Source organism: Plodia interpunctella, chromosome 20, assembly GCF_027563975.2.
Source record: "Plodia interpunctella isolate USDA-ARS_2022_Savannah chromosome 20, ilPloInte3.2, whole genome shotgun sequence".
Lineage (NCBI taxonomy): Eukaryota > Metazoa > Arthropoda > Insecta > Lepidoptera > Pyralidae > Plodia > Plodia interpunctella.
The window spans coordinates 8,311,896-8,328,963 of record NC_071313.1 but is presented as its reverse complement, the minus strand read 5'-3'; the positions used below and the strand labels follow the sequence as shown (position 1 = coordinate 8,328,963).

Sequence of the window (17,068 nt, the reverse complement as noted above, 5' to 3'; positions counted from 1 at the left end):
ATTTGATGAATGACAGCAAAACATTGTTCTGGGTTTGTGGGCAGTCTTGTTTTTGTTATTGAAACATTGTTTACATTACTCCCACGAAAGATTTCGTCATGTTACTTGAGAACAACGAAATCACTTTCACTTATGACTAAGTGAGAACTTTATCAGACAATGAAATCAAGATAATCAGCAAAATGTTTCCCTTGTGTATACCTGACTCGGGGGGCAGGGATGTTATTTGTTTGTTAGAAGCAGCTGTTTACGGCCGGCGCGCAGCCGAGTAGCTAAAGCGAAATGCGCAGTTAGTTCCAGGCAGTCAACAGAGCGCCTCGGTTCTCCGTTGGCGTCTTTAAACATAAACATGGTGTCTCTGACCGATCTAGTGAGTTTTCGAAGTGTATACGTTTTCCAGTGTGACATACGGGATATACTTCAACTTGGAATGCTATATTTAGATCTATAATAACACGCGCGGTGGCTCCCTGACTGTAGATACTTATAAGAGGATGTGAAGTTGCTATAGCACTCATTATTTATAGGCACATGTTTGCTAACTTATAGGTTCCGTGCTGCAGCAATAAATAGCATCCCAAGGCTTTGGTGTTGGATAATCAAATTATTCATGAAGCTGCTTTAATGTTCTTATGCAATAGTATGATGTTTAAACTGCAATATGTTAAAGTTTTGTAACTACCTATTAAACTTTTTACCTAAAATATATCTCACACTTACATTTTATAGTCATAAAAAGAATGTTCAACAAAGAAAACATTGTTATAAGTTATGACTCCTTTGTAATCTATACTATTATTATAAAGAGGTACCTAAGAGTTTGTGAGTTTGTATGTTTGAGGAGGGTAATCTCCGAAACTACTGAATCAATTTCAAAAATTCTCAACATTGGACAGGTACATTATCTAAGATTGCTATAAGTTATATTTTATCTCAAAATTCCTATGGGAGCGAAGCCCCGGGCAATATCTAGTGTAATATAATTTGTACCACAATATTTATTTGCATTTGAGGAAATACTTAATTTTTATACCATCATCATTACCTTTTAATCATGAAAATGATACTAGGAGCAAAATGTCAATACAAATATAAGTTAAACTGTTAAATAGTAGGTACCTTCATACATTAAAAAACAAATTTGACATGTCAAAGTTCATGGAGAGTACACTGGTAGTGGTGTATATTTTCATTTTTTAAAGATATTACAGTATGGTGTCGTCACCATTGTAACTTCATAATAACTATGTTGCTAAACCTTAAACAGTCACATATTTGATAATTCATGTATTGGTTCTTACATTACATAAAAAAAGCATTATAAGAGGATTACCCTAAAGATAAATCCAAATCTTGACCTGACCAGGACTTGACCACTGGTTCAGACGACAATAACCATCAATTTCCGCAGATGAAGCGCCTGGGCGTGGGCGGGCGACTGGTGCCGTTCTTCAAATGCGTTTGCGTGTATTTCGCGGCCGGCGGCGGCGCCCCCTCCGCCGCCGCCGTCGCGGCCAAGTGCGCGCCCGTGCTGTGCCTGCTGCTGCTGCTGGTTCTGCAGCACGCCGGCGCTGCTAACACCAGGTCAGTATTGGTAATTGGTCTCATCATCATCTCCATCCCTACGTGACCCCCTGCTAGGTAGGCCTGCGCGCATCCGAGTAGTTCGAGGACATGAATGATGAGGTTTTTAATGTTCATTAGCAGAGGTCGGTACGCGCGCCTGATATGCTGCGGGCTGGCGCTGTCGGCGCTGGGCGACGCGCTGCTGGTGTGGCCGCAGCACTTCGTGGCGGGCATGGCGGCGTTCGGCGCCGCGCACGCGAGCTACATCGCCGCGTTCGGCGTGCGCTGCGACGCACGCGGCGCCGCGCTCGTGCTGTACGCCGCCACGCTCGCCTTCCTCACGCTGCTGAAGCCGCCGGGCGCTCTCGCTGTCTTGGTGCCGCTATATGGTATTTGTTTTGGTTCCATACAAAACAGATCGCAAAACTAAATTGAGGAACTACTTCTAAAGCACAATTTTTGAATAAAAATAAGATAATTGACAGAATTCTATATCAAACTAGTAGCCTGTCCCGGCTTCGCACGTGTAAAACCATAATAAAACTTTCTCAGAAATCACCCTATATAGAAAATCAGATTTAATTACTAATTTCCATCAAGATATAATGCACTAATGCTAGTAATATGGTCCAATATTAATTTCGCTGTCTACTCATAACTTTAGTTGAAAAAATGTTGTTCTAACAATCTGTATCATTGCTTTCCGCCTGAAATGATACAGTGAAAAGTTTATCAACATAATCTCTGTGGGCACCAGGTATATTGCTAGCGACGATGGCGTGGCGCGGCGTGGCGCGGCTGCGGCGGCGCGGCGCGCGGGCGCCGGACGCCGCAGCCGCCGCGGCCGCCGCGGGCGCGCTGCTGTTCCTGCTCTCCGACGCCATCCTCGGCTACAGCCTGTTCGGGGGGCCCCTGCCGCACAAGCAGGTGAGATCAGATTACAGACACTAGACAGGGTAAACTACATTTTTAGTTAGTTTCGATCGTATAAGAGAAATGCGTCATCTTTTGTCCCTCACCGTGTAACTGGTTTTCAAGACCGAATCTGCCGCTTTGTATGAGATCGGCCGGGAACTGTATGAACAAATCTTTTATCACATTTGGGTATGCTAGCCCGTCGTCTTTAGTTTATTTGCTTATATTTACACGCATAGAATTGTATTCCGAAAGTCCCGCTTTTGAACGAGATCGAGTTTAATGAAAGAAAGGATGTCTTTTGCGATCAAATTCAAAGTGTAAAATTATTTGGTCTTCGATAAAGTAAAGTCATGAAAGAAAACCATTATCAAGCAAAGAGAGAATCAATTAAAAACTTCACTAGATTTTTCAGCGATAAGGAAAAAATAAACAAAGCATACCTTACAATGACTGTTATCTAACATCTTCATTGACCTTGTAACAACCCTCCACTGAAGGCGCAGTCTATCGGACAAACAGTTAAGCGCTTCAATTTGCTTGTTTGGAATATATCAGAAATATCTTTGTTATTAATCACAAAATTAATAACGATTGTATGAAAAGTAAAAATAACAACACATTTCAAATTCAATGTTTGATAATTTATTGTGAAATTAAAAAAATACTTGATAATTCATTCTAAGATAAATAATCTTTTTCAAAGCTACAAACTACTATCATTTCAAAACGAACGCTTTTGTGAGGGAAATCCGAAAGAAAATAATTTAATGGGCAACAACAGCATTTCCAAGGAAGGTTGACGCTAGGCTGGGCCGGTTGTAAAATCACAACCAGATCTTTACGTTCACTACGGGCTTCGCGATATCTGAGCCTCGGATACTACCGAACACTATCAGAGATACGAGAGATCCTACTTACATCATCATACTTTTTTTTTCAAAAACAACATAGTTGTATACTTACGTATATTGTCATTGTCATGTTCATGCTAGGTGTTGGTGATGTCAACCTACTACCTGGGACAGCTGGGCATAGCCCTGAGCGCGCTGGAGACCTCGCCCCAAACCCCTTGAACCCCCGCGACCAGGCGCCTACACTCTACATGTACCGCTGTACCATTTTGTAATCTTCCTGTACTAGAATAAGCTACAATCGTGTTGCCAGGAACTGGCTTTGTTAAGTGAATATTGTTATTTTTACAACTTTTTATAGAACGGTTTTGCACAACGTTCAGCGGAGTTGAATCAGACAGACTGTGATATGAAATCGGCTATCGTGTCTTCTCATTAGGTTTAATTGGTTTATGTGTTAGTCTAGAGGTAGAATAGCCGCGATAGAGGAATACACGCGGACTTAGATGGATTTACGCCGGGCCGAAAACGTTCAATGAGAAATGTAAAAGACATGTCAGATGCCTTTAGGCGACTTGAATGAAATCTGAGACCAGTGTTAGCAATAACACCCTCGATAACAAGGATAAAGTACAATGAAATTCATCCAGTTGTTCCACAGCCTAGCTACAGACGCAACAGCCGCTAGCGTTGACATTGCGGCCAGGTTTGTCACAATATATAACAGGAACTGTATCTGTATTAATAATGTTACTTTAGAAAAATAACAGCCTTTTAGCTAGATCCCAACTCGTCAGGAGGCGTTGGAAGCGGCGTTCCGAAACGCACTGAGATTATGGCGCCAACTCTGGCATATCGCTAACTTAACCGTGGTACGCGTTCACCCAGACGAAACATGACAACGTATTTGTTCCACACATTTTGCCGGAGTTTCCCGCCTGTGCCCCGAGCGTACGCCCATCTTATCACGCGAATGTTGAAAATGTAAAGTGACGAGAAAAAAGACGAACGTGCCAAAACAGTGCGAGCGATTTAAAAGACGTGCAATCTCCGACATCTTTTGAGAACTGTTTATGTAAACTACATAAGAATATGTTAAGGTATTAGCGAATATATTATAAGCATAAAATGTGTAATGTCTTCTAACAATAGAATCATAGGATTTGAACGCAGAGATGTGCTGCGCTGTACGCATTTATATTGTGAGGAATATTTGATGTAACTTGACCCGTAAAATCAACGCAATAGAGACTATCTCGAACCACCGCGCCCCGCCCGTGCCGGGCTAAGTGCGTCTCTGGTTATGGCTTGTGTTAAAGTTGTCATCTCTCTTGTTTAAAAATATCGTCGTATGAATAAATGTATACGTATACATAAATTGATATTTCACATGGATATCATACAACATAACGCTGTAACACTTCTAAATCGTTCTATGCTTGTGGTCAGCACATAAGCATTATACGTATTTGCTGACATAATGAATCTAAATTGAACAGCGTGATGTTTCGCAATCACGATTCGCCAAGTGCACACGAGTGACCGCGGGCCGCTACCACGATCGGCATATTGCTGGTTTCTCGCCGCTTTGTATGACATGGCCCGGGAAGGTGCGTTCGAATCTTCTATCTCATTTGGCTCGTTGTCTTTACTTTTCTTTGTCTTTGGAATCTCCACAAATAATGTATAAAATCATAGTCTTCGGTAGTATTATATATTATATCGAACATATCTGTAGTTGCCGTGGTACGGAGCCACACACACATTGACAGGCACCTAGTAGTAGGACTGTATGTGGTATTTTATTGATTGTTATTTACATGCTATTGTATAGGGAATAAATCATTTTAAAATCTGAATGGGTTTCATTCTGAATTGTAATACAACAGACAATATGTCTCCGGTATTATAATATATTATATTAATAAGTGCTTCGAGATTCAAATTTTCAAAATACGTTTTGCATGTCATTACATACTGATTATAAACACCGCGACACATGCTGAGCGGGCCCGTGTGATAATGAAGGTCTGGTGTATTTTTTATTTTATTTTAAGTTTACATTTTGATTTATGTTTGTAAAGTACTGAATAAACAATTTTTCTTTCTTTCATAAAATATAAGTCTTAATCGGATTTGATGTAATGAGTCATACATTTTTAACTAAAATGCGACTCCCGTGGGTCGATTCTGTTAATGTTAAGTCATAACCGTGACCTAAATGAGTTTGAATAGCAGTAGTTTCGTGACCTGCAGTTGTATTGCTAAGGAGATACACATCAATCTGAAATAATTATACAATACTTATTTGACATTTTTGTGTTCCAATGGAATTATCTTTTTGTATTTAATGTAAAAAGATTAATTCCACGTGAATAAATTCGCAGACAAAAGCGAGTGATAAATACGGCAACGTTATATAAAAAAATATTTATTAAAATATTCTTAAATAAACTTAATTACAATAACAATCGGGCGAACACAGCCGAGCGCTTCAGCGTTGTACAGACAACAGCAGATCAACAGACACAGTCATCACACATTCCCCCTCTGAAGCTAGAAATCCAAAATTAGTATCATATAAAATAACAGGGTAGCAGACAACTTTTTATCCAAAAGAAGCTCAGGAAGCGAGCAAGCTAGTTTTATTTTATTGTAAGATTGTCTACAACGCTGTTTTACAATCGTACGTTAGGTTGGTATACAATGTCTTTAAAGAGTAGAAAATGTCATTTTGGCTGGCAACACTGGGTGTTTATCAACCAATATTGACCATTCGGTTTGGTATTGCAATGACAAAAAATATAGCTTATAAAAATGCGTTTTCTACCCTTTATAAATAGACTGTAGATCTGTCTGTATGTGCGCAGTGTGCCGCCATAATATATCACGTATACATACAAGTTATGTACAAAAGCAAAAGAGTGAGAAGACTCCAAGCAAACAATTTTGCAGATTTAAAATATATTTCGGCCAGACCCACGAGGTTTGAACCTACTACAATTTTAATTTGAAACTACGAGTAGTGCGTAACAAATAGTAAAATGAAAAGTTTGACGAATTCAAGAATTTTTAATAAATTTCCAATTACAATATTCAAATCTCGAGCGTTACCTACTCCACGTACTCCTTACTAATAGTACATTACATTACACAGTGTCAGAGTCGAGCGGACACTAAAGCCTAACTTTAACCGACGCAATATTTCACTTTTAAATGCCAATGTTCATCGTCACTGGAGTCGTCGGGAGATATTGTTCATCGTCACTGGAGTCGTCGGGAGATATGAAGCCAAAACGAAATTAATGAATGCAATATAAAACTTTATCGAGAGTTCCATTCGACTTTGACTCTGGATTTGCCGCTGAGAAGACACGTACTCGCTGGTACGATGAACAAAACGAGCCACGAAATCAATGGCTTTTATCAGCAACGGAACTGCCGACAGTACAAAACCACCGGGAAGTGTCAGTCGATCACATATATTTGCAAGAATTGTACGCAAGAAGGTGAAACGTGGTTGAGTGGGGAATTTCTAGTTTCAGGAAGGATTAGGCTTCTTTGTGAATTTCTATACACATAACTTAGTACACATGTGAAATTAGAAAGCGGGCTGGTGCGGGCGGTCACTCGCGGCGCAAGTTGTCGAGCCGCGACTGCAGCTCGGCGTCGGCGTCGGGCGCGGCGGCGGCTGCCGGCACCGCGCCCGGGGCTGACTTCGCTGGGACGCCCACAACCAGACTGGTTATTCATTTTATAACGATGTGCTCGCATGCAAGAAGATTATGTCCCTGTCCCATTATTGGGCAAAGGCCTCTCTCTCTATAATACTGCTAAATATATATTTGGCATTTCTCTCTTCCTTCTCTGCCAGTCGACCATAAGATCAACAGATAGCGTTGTGGTGCGATAAAGTGCAACTAATAATTAAAAATATTTCATATCATTCTTGTTTGCCAATACCAGACAGAGTACCTACCTCATTTATAAACTAAACCGGTCAAGCGAGTCTGACTCGCGGTTCCGTAAAATTAGCTTTTTTGTTGTGTACTCATATATTGGTTTACGGATTTTTCCCCTACGTCTATATATTTTTGTACTTACCGTACAAATTCGCATTTTTGTCATTTTTTTATCCGAAACGTTAAATTTTTAAATTAGCCTACTTGATGTGTCCCACATGTGCTAGGAAAAGGCCTGTAAACATAGATACATACAAACCTAAAGCTCTGTGTATCCGTAAAAGACATTCTACCTGTATACTCACCGGCGACGGAGAGGGAGCCGGAGGCCTGCGGCAGCCCCGCCAGCTGGTCGCCGAGCTGCAGCCCCAGCTCGTCCAGGATCTGGGACACCACCGCGTCGCTGCGAGTGCACATCACAGTAGAAGTTACATCAGAATCCAACTAATATTATAGAGGCGAAAGTTTGTTGTTTTGAGAATGTTTGTGACTTCTTCACGGTCAATCGGCTGAGCAAAACTTGAGTAATTTCGTATTGAGTTAGCTGCTTACCCTCACCTAACTTAACTGTTATACTAACGTTACTTTTAATCAGTGCCGGTATTGTGCATAAGAACTTAATTTTTTTAAAATTAAAGTGAGATTTTTTTAAAATGAATAATGTTTCTACTGCTGAGATATACCTCGCAGTACTGATTAACATAATTTTTGTTTATAAACTCGCTCACCGTTCCAATTGACAGGATTCATATTGTACCTATTTATAACAGTATTATAAGAAAACTGTATAGTATAATATAAATTGCAATAAATTATTTGAATTGAATGCATTCATTTATACACAATTTGGATAATTATTGAGTAGTAAGATTACCCATACACAATAATTTATAAACAGTTTCTCTTTATAATATTAGTGCGTGCCGAGTCGATACACGATCGGCAGCAATAGTGTTCATAAGGAGGGTTGACGTGAGGTAGGCGCTTGTAAAATCACAGCCAAATCCTCCACATTTCAAGGTTTATTTTTTACGCTGATCCCGGGCTTTGCGGCTTCACAGACCCTGACTCAACTAGGAACACTTGAGAGAGAAATCGAGCAGAAGTTACCTCTCCTCCTCGTCGGCGTCCCCCTCCATGGCCTCGTCGATGGAGTCGTTCATCATCTCCTCCTTCATGTCCATGATCTCCGACTGCTTCTCGAACTCCTGCGAACACAAACTTTGTTAAAAACATAGAAGAGAACGGATGAACAGGAAAAATCATGTCTAAATACTTGATCAGACTTGGATTTATATATAGTCCTCTCCTCATCAATTTAGTCGGGAAAAAGAATGTTCGATACATGTTATTTTACCCTTTAGGCATTAGACAATTTTCATCAAAAGGTTTAGATTTATTTTTTACGGTCCCCCGGGCTTCGAGGCGTTAGAGCGCCGAATGCAACCGGGAACACACAAGTGTATACCTGCAGGATCTTCTGTATCTGCGGCATGTTGAGCTGGCGGTTCATGGTGGCCATGGCGCGCGTGACGCCGCGCATGGCCTGCGCCATGGTGCTCTGCGACTTCAGCGTCTGGATCTTGAGCGACACAGCCTGGATGTTGGCCTTCATCAGCATGAACTTGCGCACGTACCGCCGCGTGCGCACCAGATCCTTTGCCATTATTTTTACTGCATCCTGCAATTTTAGGTATTCTGTATTCATTTTGATTTATGTTCTTATTTTTCGTACAATAATGTCGTAAAAAGTTTTAAAAAATAAAATACTTTTTTTCTTCTCTCCAAAGATAAAAAAAGTTGGCATGTAAAATAACTCAGGACACAACAATTAAAATAATATGTCAAAGGGCAAGATAGCTTGTAGAAATTAATCCAGAATGTGGTATCACTACTACACTGATAAGGATATGAGGATAGTATGAGACTTACTGTCCATCACATTTTCTCACCAACTAATATAAAAACATGACTGTACCATCTGTCCCTCTTTGGCTAGCTTCTTGATGTCTGCGATGACCTTCTTCTCCTGCTGGTCCATCTTCATGCGCTCACGGTCCAGGTCCCGCATGGCCTTGTTGAGTGCGCGCTGATTCTTGCGCAGCATCTCGTCTGGAGTCATCCGGTGACCAAACAGCCACTCCATTATGGATGATCTGAAAAAAATTTATAAGAATTATTAATTTATTTTATTAATATAAAAAATGACATAAAATCTGACCAAGCCTAGCAACGGGGGGAGAACTGTTACAGTTCTCCGATGTCTGATTATAGAGATAAGCAGTGTTGCATGAGGAAGTGTTACTGATAATCAGCATCATTCAATTCGCTATCTGCACACTTCACGGTTTTCAAATTTATTTTAGTATATAATATATTGTAACTGAGTAAGTATATCAATCTGAATAAAAATGTAAAATTGTGATGGATGGCGGACTGTAGAATTAGGCTTGTTGAATAAAAATCCAGGAACTATGGAGAAATATAAAGTCGGATCCAGTTCAATGTTGCTGTATCCAAAAAATAAAAAAATGCTTTGTTTAGAGTCTGTCGACCATGACATTGTCAATGATGGTGTCTCGATTTTCTGCACCATAGATTTAGAAGGGTCCCGCGCACGGCCCCGTTCTGCACCATTTCACATACAATACAAACAACTTGAACTGCTGACGGAAATAAGAAAGTGGTAGTTCATTTAGAGTTCCATCCAGCTTAACACTCTCTTAAGCTTGACATAATCATTAACATCTGTTCGAAAATGAATTTTTCTTTATACATTTTACAGATCCTTTGAGCTATGATGTCATAAGTTGACACTTTTATTAAACTTTCGAGTATTTATGGTTTTAGTGCCAAAATAATCACAAAAATAAACATGGTAGGTACATACCTATACTTAATTAGACAATCTTCTTTACTTACTTGAATGTATTCCTAAAACAACAATCAAGTTCGTCTTGTTTCCATAAAGGCTCAGCCTTCGATGATGATTCACACTCGCACTTCTTCTATGCAATCCACCTCAAATACTCGGGTATTTTATGTTAAAACAGTAATAAAATGATTATACGTTTATTTTACAAAAGACTAAGTGACACTAGCTTGATAAAATAAAATAATTTGATGATTATTTTATTTTATTTCGTTGTTTACATTTCACATTAAAAAGACAAACCAAAGATATATAGACGGAGTGACATACAAGACAATGACAGATACTTTTTTTTAGCAAAGGGTTGGATAGAACTTTGGCAGCACATAAAGCAGACAGACTGCAAACTGCAATGTAAGTAATTTAGCGATTTTTTTGTTTTGTAATTGATGAACCTGACAGATATGACAGTGATAGCTGTCAAATTCCTTTCGAAAATAGAAGTTTTTTTTGCGCCAAAAAGCCCAACAAACCCAAAATATTTCGATTGTTTATAAATCGCCCGAAATTTTTAAAAATAATAAAAGATATTTATTTCTGTGGCCTTTAAACGTGATTGTATAAAAGTTACAGCATGTCTGACGAAGATATTACAATAATGGAGGTGGATGAAGCGGAGATTAAACCGACAAAGCCCAATAAACCTAGTACAACAAAAAGCACAGCTCATTTGCCCTGGATAGAGAAGTATCGGCCTCAAGTGTTCACTGACATTGTAGGCAACGAAGACACTGTATCACGGCTGGCCGTATTTGCACGCAGTGGAAATGCTCCAAACATCATAATAGCCGGTCCTCCCGGCGTTGGCAAAACTACTACTATCTTGTGCTTAGCGCGCGCGCTGCTAGGGTCAGCGTTCAAAGACGCTGTGCTAGAACTGAATGCATCTAATGACAGAGGCATAGATGTAGTTCGTAACAAAATTAAGATGTTTGCACAGCAAAAAGTGACCTTGCCGGCTGGTCGGCACAAGATTGTGATTTTGGATGAAGCCGACAGCATGACAGAGGGCGCTCAGCAAGCTTTGCGGCGCACTATGGAGCTGTATTCTAGCACAACAAGATTTGCTCTGGCTGCCAACAACAGTGAAAAGATTATTGAACCAATTCAATCCCGTTGTGCAGTGCTGAGGTACGGCAAGCTCACTGACGCACAAATACTGGCAAAGGTTTGTTACATACAATTCAATTTTACTTGCTGGCTCACTGTCCCATGAGGTTCTTTGCTTCCAAAACGCTTACACTCTTCTGCGCCACTTCTTGCTAGTAATTAATCATCATCAATTTCCTCAACTTTTCCCATTATTTAAGATCAGAGCAATAAATCTTATCCTTCTATGGACCTCTGTTTCTCGTCATATTTACATCCATTTTTATTATTCTCACTCAGTTCATCTCTTTAACTTTCAGATCCTAGAAGTGTGTAAAAAAGAGAACTTATCCTACACAGAAGAGGGAGTGAGCGCAGTTGTATTCACAGCTCAAGGCGACCTGCGCTCAGCTCTCAACAACTTACAGTCCACTGCTCAGGGCTTCGGTCACATCAGCCCAGACAATGTGTTCAAGGTGTGTGATGAGCCACATCCAATGCTGGTAAAAAATATGCTGGAATCGTGTCTAAAGCAGGATATACATGCAGCTTATAAGGTAAGAATCTAATTTTCAAAAGATGAAGACTTTATTTTTACAGTTTTATTACACAACAATGAAAACATCACATAGTTCAGTGTTTCCCAAACTATAGATTGTGATCTGCAATATTCCCACCTTGTTTTTAAATAATTCCTACAATTCATTGGAACTTAAAAACATATACCTATATGTATCTGAATGAACAGGTTTTCCAGTACCTGCATTTTATCAATGTAATGATTTCTCATGTTCACATGTTTCCGTATGCATTTGGATCTGTGACACTGTATACCAGGTTTAACAAAAATAAACCTTGAAATTTGGAAGATTTGGCTGTTATTTTACAATTGGCAGCTTGCCTGGATCCTCTTGGAGGCTGGAGGATATGGAGAGGCCCTATTCCAGGGGGCGGAACCAGGCACCACTACAATGTAATGCCGGCTCCACACAATCACCAGATTCCGCATACATTGCTGGTTTTTATCGCGGTAAACAAAAGCATATAAACTACGCAATATTTATGCATTCGCGTCGGCGTTCGGCATGAAGTAACTAGTTAGTAACCTGCGGTTGAACGATAGTTTGGAGCCTACATAATGATTTGTGCACAGGTAATCGCCAACCTGTGTAAATTGGGCTACGCGGCAGAAGACATAGTGAGCAACATATTCCGCGTGGTGAAGACCCTCGACGTGCCTGAAGAGATCCGCCTCTCGTGGGTCCGAGAGCTAGGGCTGACGCACATGCGAGTCGCAGACGGGCTCGGGGCGCCGCTTCAGCTGGCGGCTCTGCTCGCGAGGTTCTGTCGGGCCGCAGACCCCGCGACGAGTAAGGATGACCCGACATGGTGATATTGGACTTTATTCTGTGATGTGTCATGTGAAGCGACAGTGAAATCCAAGATTTTTACTTTATACAATTTCTATTCTAAATGAGAGCAGGTGATTCCCCTCGCCTGTTGATTTAAAAGAAGATACAATGTATAATGCAACTGCCTAACTTGCTATATACATAGACTATATACAGATTGGTTCTTTTGAGTAGCCCATGAGCCTTAAGTATACACCCACTAGGTATAGTCTTGAAGATTATCAATGTTAGAAATATAAATAAAACATTATGAAATTTGTATAAAATATGTATTTGATTTATTTATAAAACGTTAACGATTGCCTTACGTCTAGGTATAAAATAACAGCGGTCCCGTGTCGTCGGGGCTCACCGACGGATCACCAGCAGCTTGTTGTGCTCCTCCATGAGGCTCTGTCACAATTGTTACAATTCAGAATCCAGTCACTATATGATCACTGGCTGACCACAGGGACAAAATGTCCAAAAATATAATATTTTCAGCTTAGAGGTCACATAATACCAAATAAGTACAATAGATGTGTATATTTATAAACATTACTAAATCTGTGGCATTTAGCACCGTAGTTGGCTCGTGAATAAAATAGGCTTACAAAAAATATATAAAATATAAAAATATATATAGGCTTACAAATTATAACAGAAATATTATTGATTTTTAACCCTAATAAAAAATATGGTCTCTGCGATCTTGCAGGTAGGTTATATTAATACTTAATATACTATATATAACTTGCATAAAAGCATATTCGATTCTTTCTTTCGACAGTCCCATGGCATCTTAACCTTTTTTTTAGAAAATAATATTGTTATGTTGTAAATATGGTTTTGTACAACCTAGTCTAGGGACAAATACAAATGGAATGATATGGAATGTTCCAACACGGGTCGTTCGGGTCATCTTTGGCTGAGTTCGCGGCAGTCGCCTAGTGGATGACCCGCTGCTCCTCCACGGGAATGTCTCCGATGAGCTTCTGGTGCTCGCAGCTCAGCGCCTGACACCCACACACACATACACTGACCATACTCTTCCTCCACACATCGACCATGATCGCGGTTTTTTGACGTACATACATGCTCGTTTTATTGTTGCAATGCAATGTACATCGAAACACTGCGATGTTGGCGATAGACAACCCCGGACGCCCATGTTAGTAGGATGCGGTGATGGTGATGGGTTATACATGCGATTACAGGCAAATAGCGGAGACTTAAATGAGTTATGAATGAATTGAGCGGTGAAGATGAATGTGAATTAATATGTCTAAATTGGTTGTAGTTTTGAATATTTAATGTTAAACGATTTGCCGGGTCTCAATCCTAACCTAGTACCGGTACCGGGCTATTAAGACCGGGCCACCTTATGTTAAACATAATGCCTACCTACCTACATAAAAAAGAAAAAATGTTTGTAAAAAGCACGAGTAATATAAAACATAATTGCGTTTTAATGTTAGGTTTATAGAATAGAAATAGAAAATAGAGATGCATGCCACTTATTGTGATTTCTACAAGTCATCGATGTAGAATAGAAAGGGAATTAAAGACAAAAAATATACTATGAACATACCTTGAAATACTTGACAGTCTTGACCCTGAGCTCTAGCGTGGCGTCCTCGTCACAGATGAACAGCGCCTGCGCGTGCTGTTGGAACGCGGACACCGTCCACATGTGGTTTACGCCTTCCTCCACAGCCTTGGCCAACGCGAGCGCTTTGTGAGCGCCCGTGATTAGGATCATCACCTGGAACAATCATTTAATTACATTGTCCTTGTTTACCCGCTTAATGTGACCAACCACGAGCGTTGAAAAGATAAATCGAAAGTCATATTTTATTCACTAGGTAGATGACATCATAAATAGACAAACAAAATCTCACCTCTTTAGCATCCATAACTGTCCCGACACCAACAGTCAGCGCTTGCTTCGGCACTTTACTCAGATCATTTCCGAAAAACCTTTTATTCGCCTCGAGCGTATCGTACGCCAACGACTTAACCCTTGTGCGAGAAACTAGAGACGATCCTGGTTCATTGAAGGCTATATGTCCATCGGGGCCTATGCCGCCAATAAACAAATGGACGCCGCCAGCGGCCGCTATGAGATCTTCAAACCGTTGGCATTCAGCGACTAAATCGGAAGCATTGCCGTCGAGGACGTGAGCATTGGCAGGGTCGATGTCCACGTGTTTGAAAAACTCGTTCCACATGTAGTAGTGGTAGGACTCGGGGTGGTCGCGTGGGAGACCTGTAAGTGAGACTTGTCCTTTTTAACTATTCTTTATTTGCAATTAATCCGTAGAAGTCTAGGTTTCCGTACCGTACCGAAAATAAGCTGGAAACTTAGACTCTTTCTACTTCTCCTTATATGTATTCCTAATATGCTAGAAGACTAGCAGGCGCATCTAACCACTAATGATAGGAAAGTGAGATACTCACCAACATACTCATCCATATTGAAAGTAGTAACATATTTAAAGGAAATCCGGCCCTCCTTGTAGAAGTCAATCAGCCTCCGGTACATGCCCAGCGGAGTCCCGCCGGTGGGCAGCCCCAGCACGAAGTGGCGGCCGGGGCCGGGCGCGAACTGCGTCACGCGCTGGAGCACGAACCGCGCCGCCCAGTCCGCGACCTTGTCCGCGTCATCGAGGATTATCATACGCATTTTGATAGATTAGCTTAAAAAAGAAAAAAATACACGTATAAGCAAATTTTAACACTGTTTAAAGGGAACAGTGGGAACTCCGATGAAGAATATACACGATTTTAGGACTTGTATTGGGCAAAGGTCTCTCCTATTTCTTTCTAAGTTAATCAGTCCAACTCGAAATCCGTTAATAGGTAAAGCGAGCCGGGAATATGATCCGATATTTTATTCAAATAACCCGGTAGTTACCGGGTTGCGAAGGGGAAACACTACTGCTCTAATCTAGATGGATTCTTTTTTGTTGATCTACCTATGTATAAGCTTCAAGGTCTCGATAGATCACTATTGAATAATTTCTTATTCGGCGTCCAATTCTTTTAGTCCTACAGAGTTGAGTACATTATTATGATATTACGTTTTTTCTTTCTTTTTTTCAAGCATGAAAAAAGAAAGTAACCGGTCCTAGGTGCACCATCAGGGTGCACCTAGGATCGGTTACCAACAAAGAAACTCCTAAACGGTTTTCGACAATGCAACAAGATCTCTGATGTCCTTTTTGCAAATCATACGGTCCACGATAACGTATAAATAGATATAATTATTTGTGGTCAACTGTTAGTAGTTTTATTATTTACGTACCTATCTACATTATAGTATACCTAGTCAAGTGATTGATAACATGCAGTTTGTTCGATACAGTGACCACGGGCGACAATTACAAAACAAATACATGATTACGACGGGCGCATTGACCTGTTATCACGAGCTAAAAGTGGGCCGTTAACACGATAACATAACAGGAGAAGAGCAACGTCTTCGGCTGCTGAATTTAAACAAGAAAGCGGCCTTTAAAATCTAAACGCCTTTTAATTATCTATGAGATTCCACTCATTTTAGGACATATATTTATACCATGTAAAATGATTTGTTATACCTATTTTAGGAATACAAAATACTATATAATCAATTCAAGTTCAAATAATATTGACCATCATCTCAATCCACAGAAAATATAGGTATAATATCCAATATAATTTCATAGGTTTTTAACATTTTTACACTGGGTATTATGGAAAAAGTAAACCTGTGTGATTAGTTCGAAAAGGTCAATAAAAACCTGTTCTGTAAAATCTACAAAAACAAAACATAAACTGCACTGCTATAGTACCTACCATTTATAAGCCCTACAAATAAGTAATAAAAGCTAAGAAATACCTACTGGCATTACTTATAGATATAGTGTTTGACTTTGACCCAAATACGAGACTAGTCAATAGTAACTAAACTAAACATAGAATTAAGTTGATGTTGTTCGTACGACGAAACCAACAAAGGTAGGTATCGGATATATCGGGTCAATAACCTAATTCAGAGGTCACTCACCTTTCACGGCCAGAGGCGCGAGGTTCACAAAGGTCTGGCACTAAATTTAAATTGCTATAAGTTTCCAATATCTTGCTAACTTTTTCATATAATTACGTTCTTATAAGAAACGTCGACCGCGTTGACCAGCGACCCGCCGGCTCCTGTGCGCTGATGTGAATAAATTTGACAGCGTTGTCAAACAATCAACGCGATGTGTTGCCACACTGAGTTACTGCACTTTACACAGTAGGAATAAAATCTCAAGTGGTAAGATTATGAATCATGGTCTATTATCCATCCTACTTTTCCTGCTAGTATATACCTAC

General features: G+C 40.1%; 4 protein-coding genes across 8 annotated transcripts; 2 read left to right on the top strand and 2 right to left on the bottom strand.

Moving 5' to 3' along the window:
- On the top strand, positions 1-5,190 carry LOC128678742 (uncharacterized protein). Of its 2 annotated transcripts, none has more exons than XM_053760505.2 (5): positions 1-370; positions 1,412-1,584; positions 1,705-1,955; positions 2,324-2,493; positions 3,477-5,190. In XM_053760505.2, the coding sequence occupies exons 1-5, from the start codon at positions 350-352 to the stop codon at positions 3,555-3,557; spliced, it is 696 nt and encodes a 231-aa protein (XP_053616480.1). In that variant the 5' UTR covers positions 1-349; the 3' UTR covers positions 3,558-5,190. The 2 variants fall into 2 exon arrangements, with proteins under 2 accessions (XP_053616480.1, XP_053616481.1); XM_053760506.2 differs by having other exon boundaries at positions 3-370; positions 1,708-1,955.
- A 560-nt stretch (positions 5,191-5,750) lies between these two features.
- On the bottom strand, positions 5,751-10,499 carry Vps2 (Vacuolar protein sorting 2). Of its 3 annotated transcripts, none has more exons than XM_053760509.2 (6): positions 10,188-10,499; positions 9,276-9,453; positions 8,766-8,978; positions 8,408-8,505; positions 7,591-7,700; positions 5,751-7,056 (listed from the first exon to the last, which is right to left on the bottom strand). In XM_053760509.2, exons 2-6 carry the CDS (start codon positions 9,441-9,443, stop codon positions 6,962-6,964), a joined length of 684 nt encoding a protein of 227 aa, XP_053616484.1. In that variant the 5' UTR covers positions 9,444-9,453; positions 10,188-10,499; the 3' UTR covers positions 5,751-6,961. The 3 variants fall into 3 exon arrangements, with proteins under 3 accessions (XP_053616484.1, XP_053616483.1, XP_053616485.1); XM_053760508.2 differs by having other exon boundaries at positions 10,220-10,499; XM_053760510.2 differs by having other exon boundaries at positions 7,603-7,700; positions 10,220-10,498.
- A 146-nt stretch (positions 10,500-10,645) lies between these two features.
- Positions 10,646-12,996, top strand: RfC4 (Replication factor C subunit 4). The gene is made up of 3 exons (XM_053760488.2): positions 10,646-11,397; positions 11,639-11,875; positions 12,472-12,996. The coding sequence occupies exons 1-3, from the start codon at positions 10,804-10,806 to the stop codon at positions 12,709-12,711; spliced, it is 1,071 nt and encodes a 356-aa protein (XP_053616463.1). The 5' UTR covers positions 10,646-10,803; the 3' UTR covers positions 12,712-12,996.
- Oscillin (oscillin) lies at positions 12,986-16,922 on the bottom strand. 2 transcript variants are annotated; one of them, XM_053760503.2, is made up of 5 exons: positions 16,761-16,922; positions 15,170-15,408; positions 14,611-14,978; positions 14,301-14,474; positions 12,986-13,725 (listed from the first exon to the last, which is right to left on the bottom strand). In XM_053760503.2, the coding sequence occupies exons 2-5, from the start codon at positions 15,393-15,395 to the stop codon at positions 13,657-13,659; spliced, it is 837 nt and encodes a 278-aa protein (XP_053616478.1). In that variant the 5' UTR covers positions 15,396-15,408; positions 16,761-16,922; the 3' UTR covers positions 12,986-13,656. The 2 variants fall into 2 exon arrangements, with proteins under 2 accessions (XP_053616478.1, XP_053616479.1); XM_053760504.2 differs by having other exon boundaries at positions 12,986-13,123.
- Between the last annotated feature and the right edge of the window lie 146 nt (positions 16,923-17,068).